Source organism: Plectropomus leopardus, chromosome 19 (assembly GCF_008729295.1).
Source record: "Plectropomus leopardus isolate mb chromosome 19, YSFRI_Pleo_2.0, whole genome shotgun sequence".
Taxonomy (NCBI): domain Eukaryota; kingdom Metazoa; phylum Chordata; class Actinopteri; order Perciformes; family Serranidae; genus Plectropomus; species Plectropomus leopardus.
In genome coordinates, this window is record NC_056481.1 from 21,078,642 (window position 1) to 21,101,374 (window position 22,733).

A 22,733-nucleotide genomic window follows, 5' to 3' on the forward strand; every position below is an offset into this window, starting at 1 on the left:
AGAGAGAGAAAAAACATGAGGCGAAGGCCTACACGAAAGACATTGAAGAATTACAACACATCAAAATAGGAAAATTAAGTGTGTGTGGGCATAAAAACTAACCAAAAGCATCTGCGGCATGTTGAAAACCAAAAGCCGGCCAGCGGTAGTAAATTCATTTGGACAGTGGTGAACCAGCAGAGTGACGGAAATACCTCAGGCACAGAATCACCCTCACACTTAAAGTCAAAATTGCATGTTTAACACTTGAATGAATCCTGCTCCTTTATTTTTTTACTGCTCTATCTCACACTCACACACACACACACACACACACACACACCATCTCTCAGTCTCTTAGTGTCCCAGTTTTGCAGCCAGTGCAGAGCTCATGTCAGCCAGCAGCTCCTCCTTCATGCGCTCCTCCCTCCGCTGCATCTCGTGGACAAAATGCCCCTTCAGCGTCTTCATCTCCATCACACGTCCCGCCAGCTGCCTGCACGTCACACTCTGTGCCTCCGGGCAGTCCGGCCTGTTGTCCAACAGCTCCGGCCTCTGCTCGCACACAGACAGAGCCCTCCTCAGACCCCCGGAGTCCAGCAGCTGATCCAAAGAACGCCTTCGACCCAGACGGTCAGCATGAGTGAACACTGGGATGATGTGACCCGCAACGCTGTCACCAAACAGCTCCAGGGTGGCTTGGATCGCCTGAGCCGCGTCCTGATCCACGCTGGAGCCTGAAGCTCGGATCACTAACAGGAAGGCGTGCGGTCCAGGACTGGAGAGCTGAAGGCTCCTCAGAGCTTCCCTGGCTCTCTTGTTGTTCCCTAATGACAGCCCCAACAGATCCGGGGTGTCGATCACTATGACCTCTCTACCATCAACTACTGTCCGTCTCTTGGTGCTCTCCATTATTGGCTCCTTTTTTTCACTGCTGCCCAACAAAGTATCTGCAAGAGAGGTGCGTCCTCCACCTGCAGGCCCCAGGAGGATCAGCGTCAGGCCTGGTTTGTTGGTCTCTGACTTCATTGCTTCATTTCTGGGTGACCCTGCAGAGGAGACAGTGTTTTTGCACAAGTTTTTATTAAATCAGAGGTTCCCAAACATTTCAGACCATGTACAAATATGTGCAAAACCAAATTACCCCTACAGATACCAACAAAGCAACACAAAGAACCACAAAGTAAACAAATTGTTTCCCCGATAGTGTGCGGCTTAGTACCCGTGTGAACCCGACTCTGATACAGACTGACTGGGTACAGCAGGGCTCCTGCAGCTTATGGCAAGGTAGATATAAGACTTTTTAAGACTTGAAAAAAAATAAATCTCAAAATCTTTCTTTTTCTACTAACCAAAATTGAAGAAGGAAAATGTTAATTTGCGCAAATGTTTTATTATAACATAAAAAATGCTATTTTTTTTGTCCAGTAAGAGAGTTAGATTATCTATGTCAAATGTTGGAAAGAACAACCCTTTTTGGAGTTCAACACATGGAAAATGATGAACATTTTATATCATCATAAAAGCCTCTATTTGGTTTACCAACAGCTGGAAATATCTTGGCATTTTTGGCATTTGTTTTTGTGTTTCTCCCTCTGCATGTAAGATTCTACTGCTTGGATTCCCATCATAAGTTTATGAAAAGGAATTTAACATATTATTTAACAACAACAACAAAAAGAATGTCACCAATTATTTTGAGATCTTACATTGCAACATCAAAAAAAAGATACATAAAGTCCTACTTTCTATGTCTGAGCATTTTTTAAGATTTTTGAAAGATTGATTTAAGTCTATTTAATACCATTTTAAGCCTTATTTTTAGATGAATGAACCCAATGCCTCTCAAGACTATTTAAGGATCCATGGGAATGCTGGGATACAGAGTCAGGGATCCTTTCATCGACAAATAAGTTGCAACATGCCCTTCATCTATTCCAATTTTCTCGAAAAACCCACCAATGACCGAGGTCTTCTCTCTCCAAATGTAATTGAGTTTATAAGCCACCATTAATCACTTGTTTTCATGACCACACATGCTTCTTCCCAACTTACACAAACGTATTTGCCACTACACTCACCACAACTGGCGAGAGGCTCGCTCTCGAGCCCACCCTCCACATCTGCTTGTGGATCATTTGAGAGACTCAGGACTGTTGGCCAGTGGGCACAGGTGAAGTTAGGTGCACATAATCAGCTAATTATATGGTTATTTTGTGTCTCTTTGAGATTTTTTATGTTTTTTCCATCTTCAGTTGGTGTTGTTTTGCTTATTTTTATGCCTTATTATTATTAGGCGTTATTTTATGCCTCTTTGTATTCATTTGCGTCTCTTTGAAGTCATTTGACTCCATTCCTGGTTGTAGTTGTAGCCTCATCCATGCTACATACACAGAAAAAAGTATAAAAATATATACAACATATTTACATTTGAAGAGAATATAAACAATAAAAAAGGCAATAAATTGAAAATGTCACTTCTCAAATCTGGTCACCTTGTGCTAACTGGCTAACTAGCATCATGTTGGTCTTCCTGTTTTCCTTTTTGAATCACGATTACAGACAATGCCGTCTGCTGGTATGGAGATTTAATTCATCTCACGCAGATGCAGAGCGTACATGCTGGCTGGCCATTGGTTGCAGTCTTTGCAGCATGATTATATGCAACTTTCAAACAATCGGCTTTTGTAGCTGCTAGTTCTTCGATGTCGCTTTGGTGTGTCTGGGCTTTTACAATGAATGCACTCCTTCACATTAAAGCTGTGTATTTAGACTGTAGTAGCCTGTTTGAAGAACAATGAATCGCGTAACATGTAGATACATAACATGTTAAAACAGGATCGTTGTGGAACTCAAAATTTTAACTGCATTGGTATAAGTCGATTGACAGCATATGATAATTTCTATAACTGTGAATAAGAAACCAAAATATATCAGTTTTCATCAATTTCCTGATATGGAGTTATGACTTTTGGTTTTGGTGTGCCTCCCCTAGACTTTCAGTGGCCTCCCTGTATAAAACATTTCTGGGGGTGCCACTGTCACCAGAACAAACAAGGATAAAGCAGAAAATCCCCAAAATGCATTAAAAGAAATAAACAAGGTCAACTAACCTGTGATGACAGCAACCAGCCACTGAAGCTTGGAGGAAGATGCTGATGGAACAGCAGATGATAAATCAGCTCCTTGATTATAGGCCTATAATTATTATGTAGCTCAATCGCTAAAATAGCCCCACTCTGTTCAGATACTAAATTGATGTCATGTGTACTGAGTTTGTAAACTTCCTCTGACCTGTTAACCTTCACTTAAAAAGTCAATTTGAAGCAATGAAGAACAAACACATATGCGGACAGCACTCACCTGCAAAAAAGCGCCAAATTCCAGCCAGCCATTTACACAGGCTCTTTATTACTGAAACATAAATCAAAGAAGTTAGCTTATGACTTTTTCTGAATCCATAGGTGAAACATTTTTGTTTCAGGAATTTGTTTATTTCGTACCACGAAGGGTTCCCACCAGGCGGCTCACCCAGCTCCAAAGAGCTGACAGACCTGAGGCAGAACACACATTAATATTGTGGTGATTGTATTTCATCACGGTAGTCTTGTGCACTGTCAGTTAAAATCAGACCGTGAAAGGGAGAACAAAGTAACCTCTGATGTTTCTCTCTGACTGAACTCACCAGTTACAGAGCAGAAAAGACGAATCGGCCATCGGATCAGAGCTGGGAGTGCTGCAGGGGGAACAAAAAAGTAGCAGGGGTCATCATTGATTAGTTGGTTGTTTTGTAGGATTTGCTGACCATTAGAGAAATACAAAGCTGCTTTATCCTTTAGAGACTTGGGTTTCTGATCAGTAAACAAATGTGCACAGGTCTGTTGTGCAAACCCAATGCCAGAAAAAGTTTGGGGGCTGTGCAAAACATAAATAAAAACTGCATGCAATGGTTTGCAAATCATTTTGAGCTATATTTAAATTAATACAGTACAGAGGCAAGATATTTAGTGTTCAAAATGATTAACTCGTTAACTCGATAACGTTTTTTTGTAAATATACACTCATCCTCAGCATGTTTACCTCTGTGTGACATCTCCTTTTCTTTCATCAACACTCAGTAAGTGTTTGGGAACTGAAGAAACTAATTGCTGAAGTTTTGAAAGTGAAATTCTTTCGCTCCACACATGTTCAGTGGAAGACTGGTCTGGACTGCAGACAGGTCAGTCTAGTAGCTGCACTCTTTTACTTTGAAGCCACGTTGTTGGAAGACATGCAAAATGCGTCTCAATGTCTTGCTAGAATAAGCAGGGACGTCCCTGAGAAAGACGTCATCTGGATGGCAGCATATGTTGCTCCAAAACCTGTGTATACCTTTCAGCATTCATGGTGCCTTTACAGATGTGACGTTACCCATGATGCCACAGGCACAAACACCCTCCCATATCATCACAGATGCTGGCTTTGGACTTTAGAATGGTAACATTCTGGATGGTCCTTTTTACTCTTTAGCTCGAGGACACACCGTCTATGATTTCCAATAAAAATTTGAAATGTGGACTCTTCAGACCACAGCACACTTTTACACTTTGTATCAGTGCATCTCAGATGAGCTTGGGCTCAGAAAAGTCAGTGGTGTTTCTGGATGTTTTTGATATATGGCTTTCACTTTGTGATGAACTGTGTTTACGGATAATGGACTTCCAAAGTGTTCCTGAGCCAATTTAGTGATATCCTTTATACAGTCATGTTGGTTATTTATCCAGCACAGCCTGAGGGGTCAAAGGTCACCTGCATCCGATTTTGGTTTTCAGCCTTACCCCCTTCAGAGATATCTCCATGTTTTCTGAATCTTTCCATGATAGTATGGATTGCAGATGGTGAAATTGGTAGATTCCTTGCAACTATGCTTTGAAAAACTTTGTTCTTTAACTGTTGGACTGTTTGTCCACACAGTTTTTCACAAAGTGGTGAGAATTGCATTGTTCTTGCTGGTGAACAGCTGAGCCTTTCAAAGATGCGTCTTTCTAACCCAGTCATCACACTTTAAGCTTTTAACCCATTTACCTGTGAAATGTTCCAAACTGGTGTTTTTGAACAATAAGCAACTTTCCCAGATTTTTTGTGGCTCTTGTCCAAACGTTTTAGGAACGTGCTAGTGGCCTTTTTTTCATAATGAGTGTATATTTACATATAAACAATAAAGGTTATCACTCTAAGCACTAAATATCTTGTCTTTGTACTGCATTCAATTAAATGTAAGCCATTACATTCTGTTTTTAATAAAGTTTTACATAGTGTCCCAACCTTTTTGGAACTGGAATTGTAAATCAGTCTTCTCTATACTTGCGGGTTGAGGGTCACCCTCTTTAGTTAGCTACCATAAACCCTTGATAAAATCATCAGGGATGTCTGATCACATCAAAGCCATTTCTGATTAGTTTAAGCAAGTTTAATCTGTTTTAAATTCCCTGTGCACTCTATCTCCAGGACTTACTATCTCTGAGGGGAGCAGGTCAGTCAATCAGAGGGACAAATGGCTTTTATGTCAGGGAAACTTCCTGTTTTTCTAAATTAGTATGAATGTGTGTCTCATTGAGTGACTCACTCTGTGAGAATCTGTAGAGGATATACCCCACCACAGTAAAAGCTCCCATCTGGACGCTGTTGGTGTTCATCCACCAGCCTAAACAGAGAGGTGACAGAGGAAAGCATGACATTAGAATTACACACAGCAGTGGTACTTCTACTTTACAAATGGCAAATATTGTATTTTTTACTTCACTACATTTATTTGACCACTTCAGTTACTTTGTGGATTTTTTTCAACTAATAAATTCTGATATATTAGATTAATCTACCCAGCAGTAAGTAAAATAATCAGTTACACCTTTACCAGCTAAAGTAATGAACTCATATGCATCAGTAATTATAATCCAGTATAATATATATCATAGTTTAATGGCATTTCCGCATAGACTGTACTTTTACTTATACACCCATTTTAGCACCTTAAGGGACAGTTTGTTGTTTATGAGAGGGGAAGTGGTGGTGCAAAAAAGGGGGAGGCATGTCAAATAATTTTTTAAGCACTGGGGAGGGACTCATGTTTATTATTTTGGTTTAGGGGAGAGGCATACAATTTTAAATGGCTGTAGTTTGTGTTTATTTCTCATAAAAAAATATTTTCATGATTTTTTTAAAAAAATTGCATTTTTCCTATATACATTTTGTGTCTTTTTTAAAAAAATATATTTTGGTGATTTTTTTCCCCTTTTTTTTCAATTTCTTTTTTATTATAATTTCTGGCAATAATATAGAAAACATGCCTTCCAAACCCACAGACCTGCGGGTTTGGAAGGCATGTTCCCAGAACAGCCCTGAAGTATATGTTGATGCTAATACTTTTGTACTTTTACTTCAATTAAGTTTTAAATTGAGGACTTTTAATTGTAACAGGGTATTTCTGCATCATTGTATTGCTTCTACTTAAGAAAAAGTTTTGAGTAGTTCTTCCACCACTGGCATGCAGCTTATCATGGGGTTTACCTTTCACCTAAATGGGAGATGCAGAATAAAAAAAACTCTAAATTCCAGGAAATTGTTGAATTCGCGCCTTGTGTACAGGCACATCAAGGTTAACATTCATTTAAAGTTTATACATCGCAGTCTCTTAGTCTGGGACTGTTTTGATAGCAGGAAATTTAAGCACAGTTTTAAATAGGATACAGTTCACAGCTGCTATGGAGGACTGCAAATATTACAGCATAGTAGTAATTCATTATTAACTTATTGTGCAATAAAATAGACATTAATAACTTTGTTTGTAAATTAATCTATGAATCCATAAAATAATAGACTAAACCACCAATTAATTTATTAGTTGATGTTTTAATGCACATTTGCATGAGGACAAGGAAAAAGCAAATGGGAAAGGAAATTGCCTTTGAAAATGCCTGATTAAAATCTATATTCTTAATTCAGTTTGTGAATCCAGTTATGTTTTTTAAATTGCATTTTTAAATACTTTTTAAAATGTATTTATTTAGCTAAATTTTGGGTAATTTTCTTGCAACATAACTTGTAGCTTCCCCATATTTTTTGAGAGAAATTGAGCCAATATTGCTCAGGTTTCAATTGCACATTTTTTTTTATTAATTAATTGCTTCACTCCCATTTTTGTGAAACTAGTGGTCCTCCATAAGATACTATTTTGTTTCAAACTGATTATTTTTGTAAAACTACATTCAACATTGCTGAGATCATGGCTGAGACGGCTAGGGTTTCATTTCTTGTTACATTTGTTACATTGTTGTTACATTTCTCTGAACTGTAAAATAACACACGCTTGATTGCTTAGTTTTATTTTGAAAGAGTAACCCGGAAATCAAAGACTTTCATGCTAACTCGACTCGATTTATAATAGATCCATGCGTTATAGCATCTATTAGTGTTATAGACGACGTTTTTGTAACTACTAAATCATATTATTATACCAAGACGATTAAAAAGACGATTAAGTAAGTTAAAGTTAAAACACAACAATACTCTGTACTTTATAGTGTAGCTCGGACATATTTGTGTCTTGTCTTTGAAGATAATTATTTTCTGATGACTTTTGTTTTGTATTTTGTCTCACCTGCATCCTCAGGGTTGTCCTTTTCACATTGACACTCCATTTTTCAGCTTTTGACGGACTTTCAGCGAGAATATGTGACAGCACTTCCGCTCAGAACTGTCAATATAAAAGCCATAAAAGTTCAACTCCGCCCAAGTTTTACAACTCAAATTAAAACGAGGAACAATACCAGGAGCAAATCTGTCATTACAGCAACAGTTAACTGCCTAAATATTACTTTAACATATGTCAAAACCGACATAAAGAAACTGCATAATCAGTCAGTTGTATCATAACATGTAGCAGTTTTTAAGACAGGGTGAACCAAAGCAAAAACTTCCACAATAAAACTCAACACATAGAGTACAGTGTAGCTAAAAAGTCTATTTAAACTCTTAGCTATGGCAAACATGTTCCCAAAGCCCCATTACCTGCCGTGTAGTCAGATAATCCTCCCAAAGAAAGCCATCTACTCTCCGTCTATCCAAACCTGATGCAGCTCTCACGAGGTCAAAGTTATGTGTGATCTGTTCTTCCTGCTGTTGTGCAGAAGCATTTGCCTGTGCACGCCTGCCCCCAACACTGATCTCACTTTGTTGTACTGAGTGGTAAAACAACACAGTGAGAAGGTCCAGGTATGCTGATAATGCTGCTGAGGTCTTACTTTGGATCGACACGCCTTTTTTGTTTCGCTACAAGAGGAACTGGAAATGCTGCTTCACATGTACAGTGTACTGACTCATGAGGCTATTATTAAAATAAGACAAAGGGGATGCAGGACTGTAAAAAGTTTTGGTTTTATTAAAGCAAATGCAGGATTATAAAAAAGTGTCATCAGCGGTTACAGTATTTTTATGATTTTTTTATGACCAGTTTGAGTTCTTGATCACAAGAAAATGTTGTTTTTTTTACATTCAAACATTATTCATGTCATGTGGGACTGACACACCTTCTGCAGACATTAGCACTGAGCTGCACCTAACCATGCAACCCTGAAAAAAAGGCGTAAATCAACAGGTTTATACCTATCAAGCACAACAGGAAACTTTATTGTTTATCACTCCAAACATCCTCCTGGTCCACGCTAAATTTTACAGACCATGTGGTAAATTTGAGGGATAGGTCAGATTTTTTGAAGCTATGTTGTGTAGGTTATTTATCCATAGAGAATATATTACAAACAGTTTGGAGAAGCAGGCTGGAGTCCGACATGGAAGTTAATCAATGTACTGCTGTGGATGGGGTCAGCAACAAATTGTATTTTTCCCGCCTAAAAAAAATCACTATCAATGTAAGTGTCTGCTATATTGCGAATATTTTCACTGCTTTACCTCAGTGTCAGACATTGTTGACCACTGAGAAAATGAAGCCGTTTTATCGCTCTCCTCAAAGCCAGATTTCATTGAGAAAACGTGATTTAACATCACTAAACACAGGAGCTGCTGGTTTATTGCTGCCTCAATCCTATATTTTATTCCTGTGACTATTGTGGGACTCTGGTGTTTAAAGAGTTAGTTTAGATTCGCCAAAAACAACACAATAATACAAACTAAATAATTTTTTTGAGGCAGCGGTAGACCAGCAGCTCCGTTATTCAGCAGTATTATATCACTGCTTTTTTCAATGGAGCCTAGTGGCTTTGAGCATAGATCGAGAACTGAAGCCGTCAACAGCTTTCCGGCTGGAAATCATTGTTTGACATTCAGGTAAAGCCGTGAAAATACTCTCAATATAGTGTACGCCTGAATTGATGTCGATGTTTTTAGCTGGGACATTTTTTAGTTCGCTAAAATACATTTTCGTGCTGACTCCCACTCACAGCAGTATGTTGCTTAGCTCCTGTATCGGACTCCAGCCTGCTTCTACAAACTGGGGGCAATCCGACTGACATCGACTGCTTGTAATACACTGAGTATAGATAAGTACCTCATACAACCCCACTTTAAAAAATCCAAACTTTCCCTTTAAAAAACAGTTACCTGCTTTCAAAACAGTGTTTGGAGTCCTTTCTACAGCTGAAGTCTATCAACAGATCTGCTGATCTGAGTTTTCAGAAAGGCACAGTGAGTTGTGTATTTCACTCCTCATGATGAGCCCAGCTGGGCGATCAGAGCATCTATCAGCTCCTGCTTCTTGGTCCCAGTGGTGCGAATTCCTAACTGCTTACAGGCCTCCTTCAACACCGGCACGGTCAGCTTTCCCAGAGTGCCGTTCTGTACACGGGCCTTGAGCTCATCCTCTGGCACTTCCACTTTGGGCTTCTTTCCAGCTCCGCCTTCAGCATCAGCTGCAGGGGAAAACATTCAGTCAAAAGAAAAGATTTTTACTGCAATTTTGCTTAGTTTCAGTTCTGACTCCGCCTCTGACCTGTTTTACGTTTGGCGGCTGGTTTGCTGTCAGGGTTGTAGTTGGCAGGATAAACCATATCTTTGAACTCATCAACCAGTGGACCAAGACGGTTGTCAATCTGGTCCACCTTTGGTACTGAGACAGAGGAAAAGAAAAGACAGACAAACACAGGCAGTGTGAGACAAAAGGGAAGTGGTTGTAGCAGCACCAAAAGGGTCTCTGAATATTTGTCTGTCTGCATCTTACAGATGAGGTCCTCAATGTCCTCTGGAGCCATCATATCCAGAGCCAAGGCCTCCAGGTTCCTGTAGTGCTGCTGGATGACTGGATTCTCAAAAGCATCACTCCTGCATTAGGTTACAAAGAAGGTAAACTTGTTGCCCTTTTTACACGGAGACCATGCTACAGAGCCCTGCTATCTGCTATCAGCTGCTTTTAGAGTCCCTTCTTTGCACCGCCTTTGCATTTTCACACAGAACCAAACAATGGCTACACCACTGTGTCATTTTAGACAGCATGCAGACATTGTGGAAGCAAAATAGGCGCGATGTTTAACACAACAGCGCTGGCCTCCAGTGTGACACATAACATGCGCGTCGGCGGCCTTTTATAAACAATAACAGTGACTTAACATGACAACATTACACGAAACCTTATTTAACGATTATCGGCTTTTGCCATCACATGGGAGATTTAGAGTCCCACAGGTTCGACTAAATAAGGTAAAAATGTCTTTTGTTCCTCATTCTGTCAACCTATTAAATCAGAGTATGGCTTCTAAGTAGCCTCAGTGTACCTGAGTTGAAAACTGAATGTAATGAGTAATAAGTAAGTAATCTACTTTTCATAACGTCATGGTGATTTGAGTTAGCTGCTATCTGCTATCAGCTGCTTTTAAATCTCTTGCGGTGGGTTGCACACACAAAGCGTAAACCGTCCTGCCTTTATTTCCATCCTGCTGGCTGTCCCTTATACAGACACTGTTTTGGTGATGTTATTACTTCCTTTACTGGCTCAAAGGTGAGACAACTCTGTCCACCCATTACAGGATTACATGTTTTATACAGAACAACGAGGTGGTACAATATTCCTGCCTTGAACAGGCAGAGTAAAGGGGGATAGGGAATGACCCTGTTATGAGCAAAGATGACACTATATAACTGTCACTTTGTCACCATAATGTCCACAAATTTCAAGACCGGTCATGGTATCAGTAAGTCAACTTTCTGTTAATTTAACACATGTCTCCCAGAATACAAAACAAAGACTCTTTGGGTAGTCTAAGGGTTACAGAATTTGATTTGTAGCACCCTACTAGATTTCTTCCAAACCATTTTAGGAGTCTCTGAACTAAGATCTCTATGAAGCACTGAATATGAGCAGCTACCTGTATTTGAAGCGGAGCTTAGAGACGATCTCCTTCATTTTATCCACCTGTGTTTGTGAGGCTGACGGACACTGAGGAGGATCCACGGTTCGGAAGTCGTCAGCGTACGGCAGATAAATGACGTTGAAACCTGACGTGGGCACAAAAGATGACACGTCGCCATCAATTTTAATACACTTTGATATCCGACAAGATTAATACAGCTTTATATCTCGCTTTTCACTGATCAACCACAGTAGTACAGCTGTGTGTTACCCGGTGGAGTAATCTGAACTTTCCACTCGTCGATCTCCTCTTTCTGAGGCACCAGAGCGACAAACCGAGGTGGGTAGTTTCGGCGAGAGATGCAGCGGCACAGAGCGAACACGTTTTTCTCGCTACATTTTGCCAACAAAGCAGAGAACAGGCATGCGCTGCCTGAGGAGAAAAACACAGGGTATATTGAAACTCAATTTTGATCATAATATCAGATAAATTGCATATTATTAAAGACAACAGTAGAAAAGAAAAAACATAAGCATGCATATTTTAAAAACATACACACTATATAAATACAATACAACCTCAACACTGAGGTTTTAATACTTCAACCTCTTATTTCTGAAGTAAATCCGACACAGTCAGCGTTACCTTTCACCTCGTTCTCCTCCGGATAGAGGAAGACAGCAGGTCGGATGTGGTGGTGACGTTTGAGCCTCTCCATGGGTTTGAATCCGATCAGATACATTCCAGGATCTTCAAACTTCTTGATGGCGTCCACCTCGTCCCTCTCCATCACTATCTGCTTCTTACCGTACACCTGCAGCACACATCAACAAAAATCACTCAATCAAATCACTGAAATTAAAGTTGATTTGCCACTAAATTAAGTTGTTTGTAACCCTGCAATTCTGGTGGATAATAGACCATAATTTTGAATGTATTACTGGATAGTTATTTTAAAATAAAACTTAAGCTAGCGTAGATTAGGTTTGCACTCACCTGGGCTTTCTTGATCTCGCTGGGCAGCAGCAGGCTGCCGGTCTGCGTGTGAAAGGTTCGGGTTTTGCTGCGGACCGGCTCATTGGTTTCCCTGTAAAGTCTGATGGGAGCTGGTTTCCTGGCTGAGACAGCAGTTGCATAAAGTCCCACCGCTACATTTATGCCCTCACCAAGACACAGGTTTACCCTGAAGATGGCAGAGAGGAGGACAGTGTGAGGAGAAAGAGAAAAAGTGTTTAAGAAGTATTTCACTGTGGGAAAGATAGTCTTTCATGAAGAGGGAGAGAGGGAAAGAGGGGCAGGTCCATCTCTTGATGCATTTCTATACTCTTTGTGTCCATGGTGATGGGCAATGTTGGAAATCAGCAAAATATCCCTTTAATTAATTGAAAAGACTCAAAGACAAACAACAAAGAAAGAAGAGAGCAAAACAGAGCCATAAATAGAAAAAGGAAGTGACTTAACTACACTTAACTTTTATGTGTCTGGAAATGGAGACGTGTAACGTATCTCTACCTGGCCATGGCTCTCTTCTTTTGTTCCTTTGCCCGCACCCTCTTCTGCAGGTCCTCCAGTTTGTCACACGGCTCCAGCTGCAGTCCCAAATCGCTCTCATCCTCCGGCGGACTTACGATGTCACGGAAGAAGGGCGCCACATCAAAGCCGCCGGGTTTCATCAGATGCATTAAATCAATGATGACACCTGAGAGAGAAGGGATCAGTCACGTGAGTCCATGACATACAGGTATTAAAAGCTGCAAAACTGAAAACTAACACACAGAACGTAACATAGCAGCATTTTCTCCAGACGTACCAGTCTCTTTGAGGTCACCAGACTTGGTGCGAGCCTGTCGGTCCTTCGCGCTGTCACCCTCGTGTGGTTCGTCCCTGCAGGTGAAGATCATGAGCCGCTTGTGTGAGAGGCGCAGCTTGATGTCACTGTAGAGGTTGGCACAGCACCACAGGGCGTCGCCTAAAGATGTTTCTCCGCTGCCCATGGTCTCTGCTGCTAGCTGCGCACCTTTTGTCCCCCGCAGAGCGTCCACCTCCTGCACTCGCTTAGCACCTTGCAGAAAAATGAATGAATGAATGACTAGGGGTGAACACGAACTGTGCCCACATTTCTGTCTGCAGCAAAACGACAGCATTACAAATGAAAGCTGATCGAGTTAATTTGAAGATTGCAGCATCTCACCGGGTTCATCGAGGTCGTGGTACACGTAGACATGCTTGAATGAGTTTCTCAGATTTTTGCTCTGCTCTGTGCCGTAGAAAACCAAAGCCACCAGGTCCCTGTGACTGCTAATGATCTTACTGGTGTACACACTACGCACGACCTTCAAGGACAGAACACAGACACTTATCATCATAATACAGAAGAGCAGATTTGAGAAGAAAATATCTAAGTCTGAATATTGATATGCAGAAGGTAAGCTTTGGAGGCTTTCAGTTTGTGTTATGACTTATGACTTAAAGACTTCCTTTAAAAATTCCTTTTCCCAACTACGCTGCCTTAAACCTCTACATCACATCTGAGATGATTCAAGCACTTTTCTTGTAATTCCAACAAAGACAAAACAAAAGAGACAAAAAGATCATCTTACCTGCATGGTCATGTCAAAATTGGAGGGCTGTCCATCTTCTCCTTTGACGAACATTTCCTTGGAGGCATCGACCAAGAAGACCAAACTGTCTCTCCCTGTAACCTTGTAATCATCTAACAAAGACAGAGCACCTGATTTGTTGTTGTGTAACTTTGTCTTACTTTTTGGTATCAAATGCTGGCTGATAAACGTTTAGTTAAAAACTTCATTTCAGAACACTTGACTGCATGCAAGTGTGAAATCGTGACCCCCACTGGGAGTCGCCAAAGCTTCACCAAAAAAGAAGCCAATAAAAAAAGTATACCTGTTGAAAAAATGAATACATACAGAAAAGTGTATTAAAAGTCCCTAAAAATATCAGGTAAAGTGATCAGTGATCAAATCAGTGATTGATTGGTAGCGGACAGTCTTAAATTATTTGCATCATCTCACCTCCAGATTGCTCTCCTTCCTCTTGCTCTTCTTCGTCATCCTCATTGCGGTAGTAGGCGTTCCACTCTGCCATTTTTGCTGCTTTTGTTGCTGTCAGAGGATTCAGCAGTTCACACCAGGAAACATATAATAGCGTATTTATTACAACATTTGATGTTTTAACTGTGTAGTGACAGAGATTTTGGATGACATTGTCATTTTAATAGGAGGCATCTAGCTGTGCACCTCAGTGAGCCTCCCTGGGTGACTTGAAGTAAATGTAGATCTTAACACTTTGGTATTTGAAAATTAAAAGTTGAAATCCTGTAGTTGAAAAAAAGCCTTGATGTAGAATAAAGTGGTTTTGATGAAATCAAATCAGTATTTTAAGCTCAGATTTGGAAATACATTTTTTCTAATGTTATCATTTGTCCCAAATAATTTGAAAATTCAATGATCATTTCTGTTTTTACTGATTCTATTTGATTCTGATTCTGATTTCCAAACCTGTCAGTTTGTAAGGCATGTTATCTTTAGAAACTGGAAGTAAAATTAATACAAAATACAACGATTTAAGCTTGTTTTGACATGCCTCCCCCTTTGTTGAACCACCCTGTTCCTCCCATGAGTAACGAACAGTCCCTCAGTTGCTTATGTAATATCAGATCCATAACTGTTAAAAGGAAAAAACTATTCGAATCAGAAAAAATCGATTACATGCTATTATACGTTATTAACATATTATACGTACAACTGCGGTTTCAACTTTACCCAAGCAACGTTAGCTAGCTTAACTTTAGCTTGCAATTAGCCACCGTTAGCTTCATTGACATTTTGGGATCGTTTAGTTAACAAATGTATATATCTAACAATGCACACAAACTATATAAGGACTAAACACATTAAAACAATAACATGAAAAGATATAAAGTTATTGTATGAGCATACAGTCACTTGCAGTGTTCTGCTTCTCTCTCCCCACAAGTCCGGACTAGTTTCAATGGCTGGCGCGTTCAGGTACGTGAACGAGCACGTTGAAAAGCGTACGGAATGACTCATCGTCGATTGGACACTTGTCCGCCAATCAAAGATACTGACCAATCCGAATAAAGGAGGCGGGATTTGTCAGCAGAGGGGCTCGACTCCGGAAAAAGTGCGAATTTTGACAGTCATGTTATTGTTTACAGTCTGACAGTGACACAGCACGAGCTGTCAGCACTCGGCAACTTCAGTCTGTCATTAGGAGATTTATATTTGACACTTTTATTTTTTTCTTTTCATGTGAAATAGTCTGGACCCTATGTTATATCCGTAACCGTTCCACTATAAAGTTTTCAAAGTTTTGTTTGCTAGTTGCCGGTGAACTAGCCAGCCGGCTAACTCTCGGTGGATGTGAGTCAGCTAACTTTGTACGAGGCTCGCTGTCATTTTGACGTTATCTCTTTGTGCCGTCATGGACCAAACCAACTCTTACCCAGTGAAGCTGTACGTCTACGACATGTCCAAAGGCATGGCCCGCCAGCTGAGTCCTCTCATGCTCGGTGAGTTTATGACAAGCTACCTGTTGCTCCATTGAAGCCGGAAACAGTGCGCCCGGCAGGCGAGAGCACCCAGGAAAGAGCGGGGATGCTACTGAGGCCTGAGCCATGACTTTCTGCCAACTTCATACATAAATAAAATTGAAATATTCTGAATTAATTCCTCTTTTTTATCTTCACAGGGAGACAACTTGATGGGATATGGTGAGTGCAAATTTACTTAAATACATATAAAACAAACATACATCCATTCTTTATCCTTTAAAAGAAGAGCAATGAAAATTGTGAACAAAACAACGAGTAGAGAGCCAACATATCGAGGTGTGTATGGTGAAAACTGGGGGGGGGTATGTGTTTTATTATTATTATTATTATTATTATTATTAAAAAAGGGTACGATTTTCAGTTCCTCCTACCCCTTTTGGACATGAAATACTTATGTTGTTTACCAGATGTGCTTCTTTCTATATTTTTATTTTATATAGTCTTCATTTTATTTTGCCTGTCTGAAATAAAATCTAAATCTTAAGATCACATGACCCGTGGTTACTTTGATTTGCTTGTTTTTTTGCAATAACGTGTTTTGGTACTTTAGGCACACTGCTATTGTTATCCATGGAAAGGAGTTCTTCTTTATGGGAGAAGGCATCAGCAACTGTCCACCTGTAAGAATCAGCTTCAGGTCCTTAAGTCTTAAAATGTCTTGATGTAATATGAACACAAATAATGGATCAAGAAGTGTTTGTCAAGTGTTTGGAACAAGGCATACTGATGTGTTTGTGTGTTGTGTCCCAGGGTGGCACCCCCTTGGGTCAGCCTGACTCCATAGTGGACCTAGGCTCCACGGAGGTGCCTGAAGACATATTTATGGAATACCTGATTTCACTGGCAGAATCAACTTACAGGTAAAGCCTCAGACTCATCACATAGATTTAAGCCTCAGTGGGACCACCTGGAGGCCAGGATGGGAAGTACACACTTTGCTACTGAAGACACTGATTAGTGATAAAAATAAAAATAAATAATGGCTAACAACGCGTGGTTTGGTAGGCTACAGATTTTTATTTTTATACTCAGAGAGTCTTTCAATACATTATGAGGAATCCTCGTCATTCTCCAAATTATTTCACCAGGAATTCAATACATGTTTCCCATGGTCATGGAAAACAAGGAAAAGTCACATTATTTCATGATCTAATTTTCCTGCCCTGGAAAAGACCTGAAATTATTTAAAAAAAACTGAAAATTTTGGAAAAGTTATAGAAATCTGTGGTATGTCATGACCGTAACGGTTATAGTAATCTTTTAGGGATAAATATCCACAAAATGTTACACAATAATGGATTTATTTTTTTTTCTATGTATGCCTTTGACATAATGTCTAATGTGCACACTTAGAGCTGCACAATATATCGTTTCAGCATCAGCACATTGCATTGTGCAGTTGTCACACTGCAGAACATGTGATGTCAAGGAAGGCAAATTAATTGAAACAACTTATTTTCTGAAAAAGAAAGTCTCACAGTTCTCATTTTCCATGACTAAAATCATCCAAGCCCTCTTTTTTAAGATGTGTATGTGTGTGTGGGATGAGGTGTTGCAGCATTTATACTGGGAAGGTTGACTCTCGCATGTGTGTGTGTGAAAAAAACAACAACCCAAAAACTAACTAACTAACTTCTCAAAAATATAACTATGTTATCTCTGGGAATTTACCCTTATTTGCAAGCAGGAAGATTGGAAAAAAAAGTACATTATCTTGAAGCCTCTGTACTTTTCCTTCAGTGCATTTAAAACCTCATACTTCTCAGCTCTTCCTGTTATCTCTCTGTCAAAATGTCTTTATCTTGTCTTTTCCTGCGACTCACCCGTCCCTCTCCACCCTGTCCGGCCTCTCTGTCTCACCACTGAATTCACATCTCTGTCTCTTTCTCTCTCCTCTTCGGTCTCTTGGTGCACAGAGGTGACAAGTACAACTTGTTTGAGCACAACTGCAACAATTTCAGCAACGAGGTGGCTCAGTTCCTCACGGGCAAAAAGATCCCATCGTACATTACAGACCTTCCATCTGATGTGCTGTCCACGTGAGTTGACAACTGTCACAAAGCTGTCCTTATATCACCAGTGCTCGTCTTACTATCCTCTCTGTCTATATTCTCTCTATATTTGTAGTGCTCTGTTCGCTGCTTAATGGGGTGTCTCAATAAGAGAAATCCTAAGTCTGTTATGTATATTTACTACCTTAAAAGATTAATATCAATATGATTTCTGAAGCCAGTGACTGGGCCAGACCTGGATTTTTTTCAGGTTGTTTCAAAAGCATTGTTCATACTGTATGCTGTCACGTGTTCCACTTGGAGTCCGTTGTCAGAGCGTAGCTAGTGGAATCATCCAAACACCTTAAAACAGAAAACAGCTCTTGAGCACTCATCATCAGGGAGGGGAAAGAGGAAAGCTTCCTGGGGCTTGGGGGGTTGGTCAGCAATAATTATGTTGATCCTTGAACACAAGGAATGATTAACACATTTTATTTTAAACCAAAATATTCACCAGTACTTATTAAAACAACAAAAATAAGCATTGTGTTTATTGTGGCTTTAGTAATACGTAGCCTGTTTCATAATGAAAACCTCCTCTTATGAAAATGGTAATGAGTAATGTTTTTGTATGCGGTTTTAGCAAAAAGAAACCCAACAAAAAACCCTCATTCACATAATCTGAGAAATGTGCCAGTCTAAACCATTACAGAGAGAACACATGCATGTGTTGAATTAAGTATCCTTAAGCAGATTTGGATAGGGCCTGTTCACTGGACCTTTTCAGGGGCCCAGTAATTTCCGTGGTCAAACATGAGCAACATTAAGTGAAAGAAGGAAAAAATACAGATTCAGCAGTTAGTAGGAATTGTTAACGACAGTGGCTATGTTAACTATTATTCCAAATATAAAAAAAAAAAATCTGAATTTAATGTAGGTCATGTAAACAGTATATTCTGTTTAGATAAAATATAGATAGAATATACATAGGTACCCCCCCCATATATATATATATATATATATATATATATATATATATATATATATAAATCAGAATAATACATCTCTGGGGTTTTTACTGCAGTTTACTGCACACGGCTTCTTGTCTGTTTACAGTCAGCTCTGTTGTCATGGATACGTTGCAAACAAACTGATTCGCCAACAGTTGTGGTGTAGAAATGCATGCCCAAAAGAAAAGCCCACATTTCTGGTCAGAGGGAGAAACACACAGACTTTTAAACCTTATGAAAGACTCAACAGGGTTTTGAATATGAGCAAATGTTGCAGCACCGACCTTTTCAACAAGGTGGTTGAAGGAATGAAAGAGGGAGGCTGTGTTCGCACGGTCCAACAAGTACATCATTAGGAGGAAACTTTGAAAAAAACTGTATTTTAACGCAAAGACGTAAAATGACAAGCAGCTCCTGTCTTTTCAATTCTGTGTATTTTTACGTGATAAATGACATGTTAGAGCACGTTAATCCGAGTATGTGTGGCTGCATGTAAACGGGAATACTAGAAGAGTATTTTTTGTTAGCCAAAGATGAATAGGAACATTTTCTTTTTCAGAACAAGGCATAAACTGGAATATTTTGTGCTTGTAAACATAGCCAGTGTCAGTCATCTGTGTGATACCCTTAGAGGCCTTTTCTCAGATATAGGAAGGGCTTGTTTGTTTTTTTGACTAATTGTTATGCACCCATATTCCCCTATTTACCAGAGAGAGATCCATTGCAGAGGAGATGGAAAAAAAAAAGATAAAATACGTTTTGAATATAGACCATAGCCAAGGATGCACTGACCAAAGTGAAAGCAGGAGGCATTTAGAAAAACAGGTATAAGGAAATAGTATATTGCATCAGTTCACTGCAAATAAAGCCTGTGATGTGTTGAACATCACAGATAAATGTTGTGTGAGCAGTGATGGTGGATTTTTCCTTTGATTGGTTCCTCTCGTACCTCCCAGAGGTGGTGACACTGAGACAACACTGCATCGCAGTACAGCGCAACATTTATGAAATATTAATATAACAGGGCAATCACTTGCAATAGTACTGAAGTAATACTGAAATTGCAGTTATTTTGACACTGTGACTTCAGTCTGTTATTTGTCTCTTTCTGTCTCTCTCTCCTTGTGTGTTAATCTCGGTTGAAAGATTTTTGCTCATTTTTGTACGTTTCCCCCTCTCCCCTTCACATACTGTACTTTGTTCAGACTTTCTTTAAGCCTTTTGATTTCAGTGTATTTCTGTCTGCTGTGTTTCCTCTTTAGGCCTTTTGGCCAGGCTCTCCGTCCCCTTCTGGATTCCATCGTCATAAATCCTGGAGGCACCAACATAACCGGACAGCGATAGATTTTATTTAAGGGTTTGTGGGTGAAAGTGGGACACTTGCCATCAGCCACCACCCGATCATATCTCTGCCTTTGCGCGTTAATCTTTGCTATAAGTCACTTTTCCAGTTAACCAGTTACATCAGTGGATGCTCTTCTCTATTCAGTATCTACATATTATTCACACCAGGTTTCAAGGTGTGCTAGCCATTGGGACCAGGGGACAAAAAAGAGTAGAGTTCTACTCTGGGTGTGATAAATCAGGTAAAATTACGAGTTTTTGTGTATTAATGAAGTGAGATTACTTCACCTGGCTTAACCAAATCACTATATATGCTCCATAACTGTACTTTTGATTGTTATTTTTGAATTTTAATGACCTGCACAGGTGCTCTTTAAAAAGCTTTTTAAATATACATCCTCATCCTAAGGTGCTTTTGTTATGGCACAAGATATGATTGTCTGTTATGATGTGTGTTACAAGTCATTGACTTGTGAAAAAAAAATTTGTCAAATATGACAATAACAGTCATTTTTAGCTTCCTTAAAAAGTTAACAGAACTTGATGTATTACCTTACCAGCACTATACCAGCAAAGCCTGACTTTTTATCACACCGTTGCCTCATCATGCTCTTGTCAAGCGATGGACGTGCCTGTCACCCTTCTTTGTCACCATATTAGCTGAGAGAGTTCAGATTAATGCCTCTCGAAGGTGCCATGTTTTTCCCCGTCATCACTTCCTCTACCTGTGGTCAATCACACATCATACATTTTTGTTTACAGTGCGCATTTTAGCTTCCTAGCCGCCTCTCTTCCTCATCAGGGATGCTTTTCATTACAGTTTAACACAATATAATATATGTTATGGCAAAGTTATGCTTCTTTCTGTATTTTAATGGGTGTTAAAGGGACAGTTCACCACAGAATCAAAAATACATATTTCCCTTCTTACTCGTAGTGCTGTTTATCTATCTAGACTGTTTTGGCGTGAGTTGTAAAGTGTTGGAGATATCTGCTGTAGAGATGTCCGTCTTCTCTTCATTATAATGGAACTGTATGGCAGACTATATGGTTTTCAGATGTTTTTTTTTTTTGGGGCGCTGTTAGCACCACAAGCCAAGTGTCATTTAGTTGTATTAATAAATATACCTACAGGCAAGAGGAGAAAAATAATGCATTTTTGATTTTGTAGTGAACTGTCCCTTTTAATGGCTCATACTGTCTCCAAAGCAACACGATCCTCAAAATGTGTCACTTCAGTATCAGAATACACATAACCGTTCTCTTGTACGTTCCTCTTTTAACGTATAATTTTCTGTTTTCTCCCTGTGGTCATTAATGTGTCAGGACTGCACTACAAGAGCATAGCAAGAGTCAGAGCAAGTTTAAACAGCCCTGCTGGCTTGTCTTTGTATTCAGGGCTGCAGAATATCCAGTTGACCAAATCTAATTTGTTGTCATAAGTTTGTGAGCTCTTGGCCTCATTCAGGAGCAGCTAATGACCACAGAGCAAAGGATTTTGTTTTTTTTGCAATACAGGACCAAATCACTTGTATATCTTTAATGTTTCTTTACATGCCAAAACTCTTCAGTTTATACATAGATACCGAATGTTACATGTTCAGCAATTGTGCCTGGCTGCATTGAATATAGAAGTTTATGAAGTGTATTTACAAGGCAGGCATAGTGAATTATTATTATTATTATTATTATTATTATTATTATTAACTATCTGTACAGCAGGTGTTACATGCAAACAGCCACTCACCTGTATTACTGCACAGCAATTGATCCCTCCTTGAAGACAAACAAATGTTGATGCCAATAGTGTCTTTATTGTAATTTCATTCATTAATTTCAGGATAGTTTCTTTGGAATTATTTTCATTTTAAGTATATTTATTAGTATTATTTAACCAACCCAATTAATAGAATAAATGTCTGAAAACCACAGACGTTACATTTTTACGTTTCATATGTAGCACATATGTTGAAAACTAACGTTTCAATTTCTAACCCGTTAAGTCTTTAAACCTAGACTGACATCACTGTTCTTGTGCTACTTTCAGACGCCTTTCACAAGTATTGAACCCTGAGCACACTGGTTCAATTTCTGTCATAAACATGGCGGAATATGCAGTGAACAACTTGGTGAGAAATGTTACACAAATTGCAAAAAATGAGTGACGTAGAAAATTATTTAAAAAAAAAAACCCCAATGGACATAGCTAGGGAAAAAAGACAAAAGCTAGGGAAAAACTATATTTTAATGATTACAATTACATACTTAATATTATGTCACAGAATTATTGAAAAATCAAAGCACTTTTTTCCCCACATACTTTCTTTTTTTTCAAATTTTTTTTTTGCTTTTGTTCTTGTATTTTTTTTTACTAATTACCCGCTAGTTTTTCTCTCGTTTCATGTTTTGTTGCTCATTGCCTTCTTCCCGTGTTTTTGAAATAAATCAAGCCAATGTGCTCAGGTTGCAAATACCCATA

The 22,733-nt window shown here is 39.3% G+C and overlaps 3 protein-coding genes across 4 annotated transcripts; 1 reads left to right on the top strand and 2 right to left on the bottom strand.

Moving 5' to 3' along the window:
- Positions 1-293: 293 nt before the first annotated feature.
- On the bottom strand, positions 294-8,210 carry LOC121958641 (immune-associated nucleotide-binding protein 5-like). 2 transcript variants are annotated; one of them, XM_042507711.1, is made up of 8 exons: positions 8,026-8,210; positions 7,616-7,711; positions 5,585-5,662; positions 3,665-3,715; positions 3,483-3,533; positions 3,343-3,393; positions 3,093-3,134; positions 294-1,028 (listed from the first exon to the last, which is right to left on the bottom strand). In XM_042507711.1, the coding sequence occupies exons 2-8, from the start codon at positions 7,653-7,655 to the stop codon at positions 337-339; spliced, it is 1,005 nt and encodes a 334-aa protein (XP_042363645.1). In that variant the 5' UTR covers positions 7,656-7,711; positions 8,026-8,210; the 3' UTR covers positions 294-336. The 2 variants fall into 2 exon arrangements, with proteins under 2 accessions (XP_042363645.1, XP_042363646.1); XM_042507712.1 differs by lacking the exon at positions 3,093-3,134.
- A 165-nt stretch (positions 8,211-8,375) lies between these two features.
- xrcc6 (X-ray repair complementing defective repair in Chinese hamster cells 6) lies at positions 8,376-15,331 on the bottom strand. The gene is made up of 13 exons (XM_042508610.1): positions 15,275-15,331; positions 14,348-14,437; positions 13,916-14,028; positions 13,507-13,648; positions 13,126-13,377; positions 12,828-13,014; positions 12,312-12,498; positions 11,961-12,129; positions 11,586-11,747; positions 11,331-11,460; positions 10,190-10,290; positions 9,962-10,078; positions 8,376-9,881 (listed from the first exon to the last, which is right to left on the bottom strand). Exons 2-13 carry the CDS (start codon positions 14,418-14,420, stop codon positions 9,679-9,681), a joined length of 1,836 nt encoding a protein of 611 aa, XP_042364544.1. The 5' UTR covers positions 14,421-14,437; positions 15,275-15,331; the 3' UTR covers positions 8,376-9,678.
- Positions 15,332-15,492: 161 nt separating this feature from the next.
- Positions 15,493-20,752, top strand: desi1b (desumoylating isopeptidase 1b). Its single transcript, XM_042508612.1, has 6 exons — positions 15,493-15,867; positions 16,047-16,068; positions 16,460-16,529; positions 16,660-16,769; positions 17,826-17,948; positions 20,173-20,752. Exons 1-6 carry the CDS (start codon positions 15,780-15,782, stop codon positions 20,252-20,254), a joined length of 495 nt encoding a protein of 164 aa, XP_042364546.1. The 5' UTR covers positions 15,493-15,779; the 3' UTR covers positions 20,255-20,752.
- The last annotated feature ends 1,981 nt before the right edge of the window (positions 20,753-22,733 follow it).

Excerpts from the sequence above, each read along its gene's own strand:
- xrcc6 (XM_042508610.1), bottom strand. The coding sequence starts at position 14,420 with ATGGCAGAGTGGAACGCCTACTACCGCAATGAGGATGACGAAGAAGAG. Across the intron at positions 12,499-12,827 it reads AAGAAGAGAGCCATGGCCAG|GGTAAACCTGTGTCTTGGTG; the intron begins GTAGAGATACGT and ends TGCCATCTTCAG. Across the intron at positions 9,882-9,961 it reads AGCCGCCAAACGTAAAACAG|CTGATGCTGAAGGCGGAGCT; the intron begins GTCAGAGGCGGA and ends TTTCCCCTGCAG.
- LOC121958641 (XM_042507711.1), bottom strand. The coding sequence starts at position 7,655 with ATGGAGTGTCAATGTGAAAAGGACAACCCTGAGGATGCAG. Across the intron at positions 3,716-5,584 it reads CCTCTACAGATTCTCACAGA|CACTCCCAGCTCTGATCCGA; the intron begins GTGAGTCACTCA and ends TTCCCCCTGCAG. Across the intron at positions 3,135-3,342 it reads AATTTGGCGCTTTTTTGCAG|CATCTTCCTCCAAGCTTCAG; the intron begins GTGAGTGCTGTC and ends CTGTTCCATCAG.
- desi1b (XM_042508612.1), top strand. The coding sequence starts at position 15,780 with ATGGACCAAACCAACTCTTACCCAGTGAAGCTGTACGTCTACGACATG. Across the intron at positions 15,868-16,046 it reads GCTGAGTCCTCTCATGCTCG|GGAGACAACTTGATGGGATA; the intron begins GTGAGTTTATGA and ends TTATCTTCACAG. Across the intron at positions 16,530-16,659 it reads GCATCAGCAACTGTCCACCT|GGTGGCACCCCCTTGGGTCA; the intron begins GTAAGAATCAGC and ends GTTGTGTCCCAG.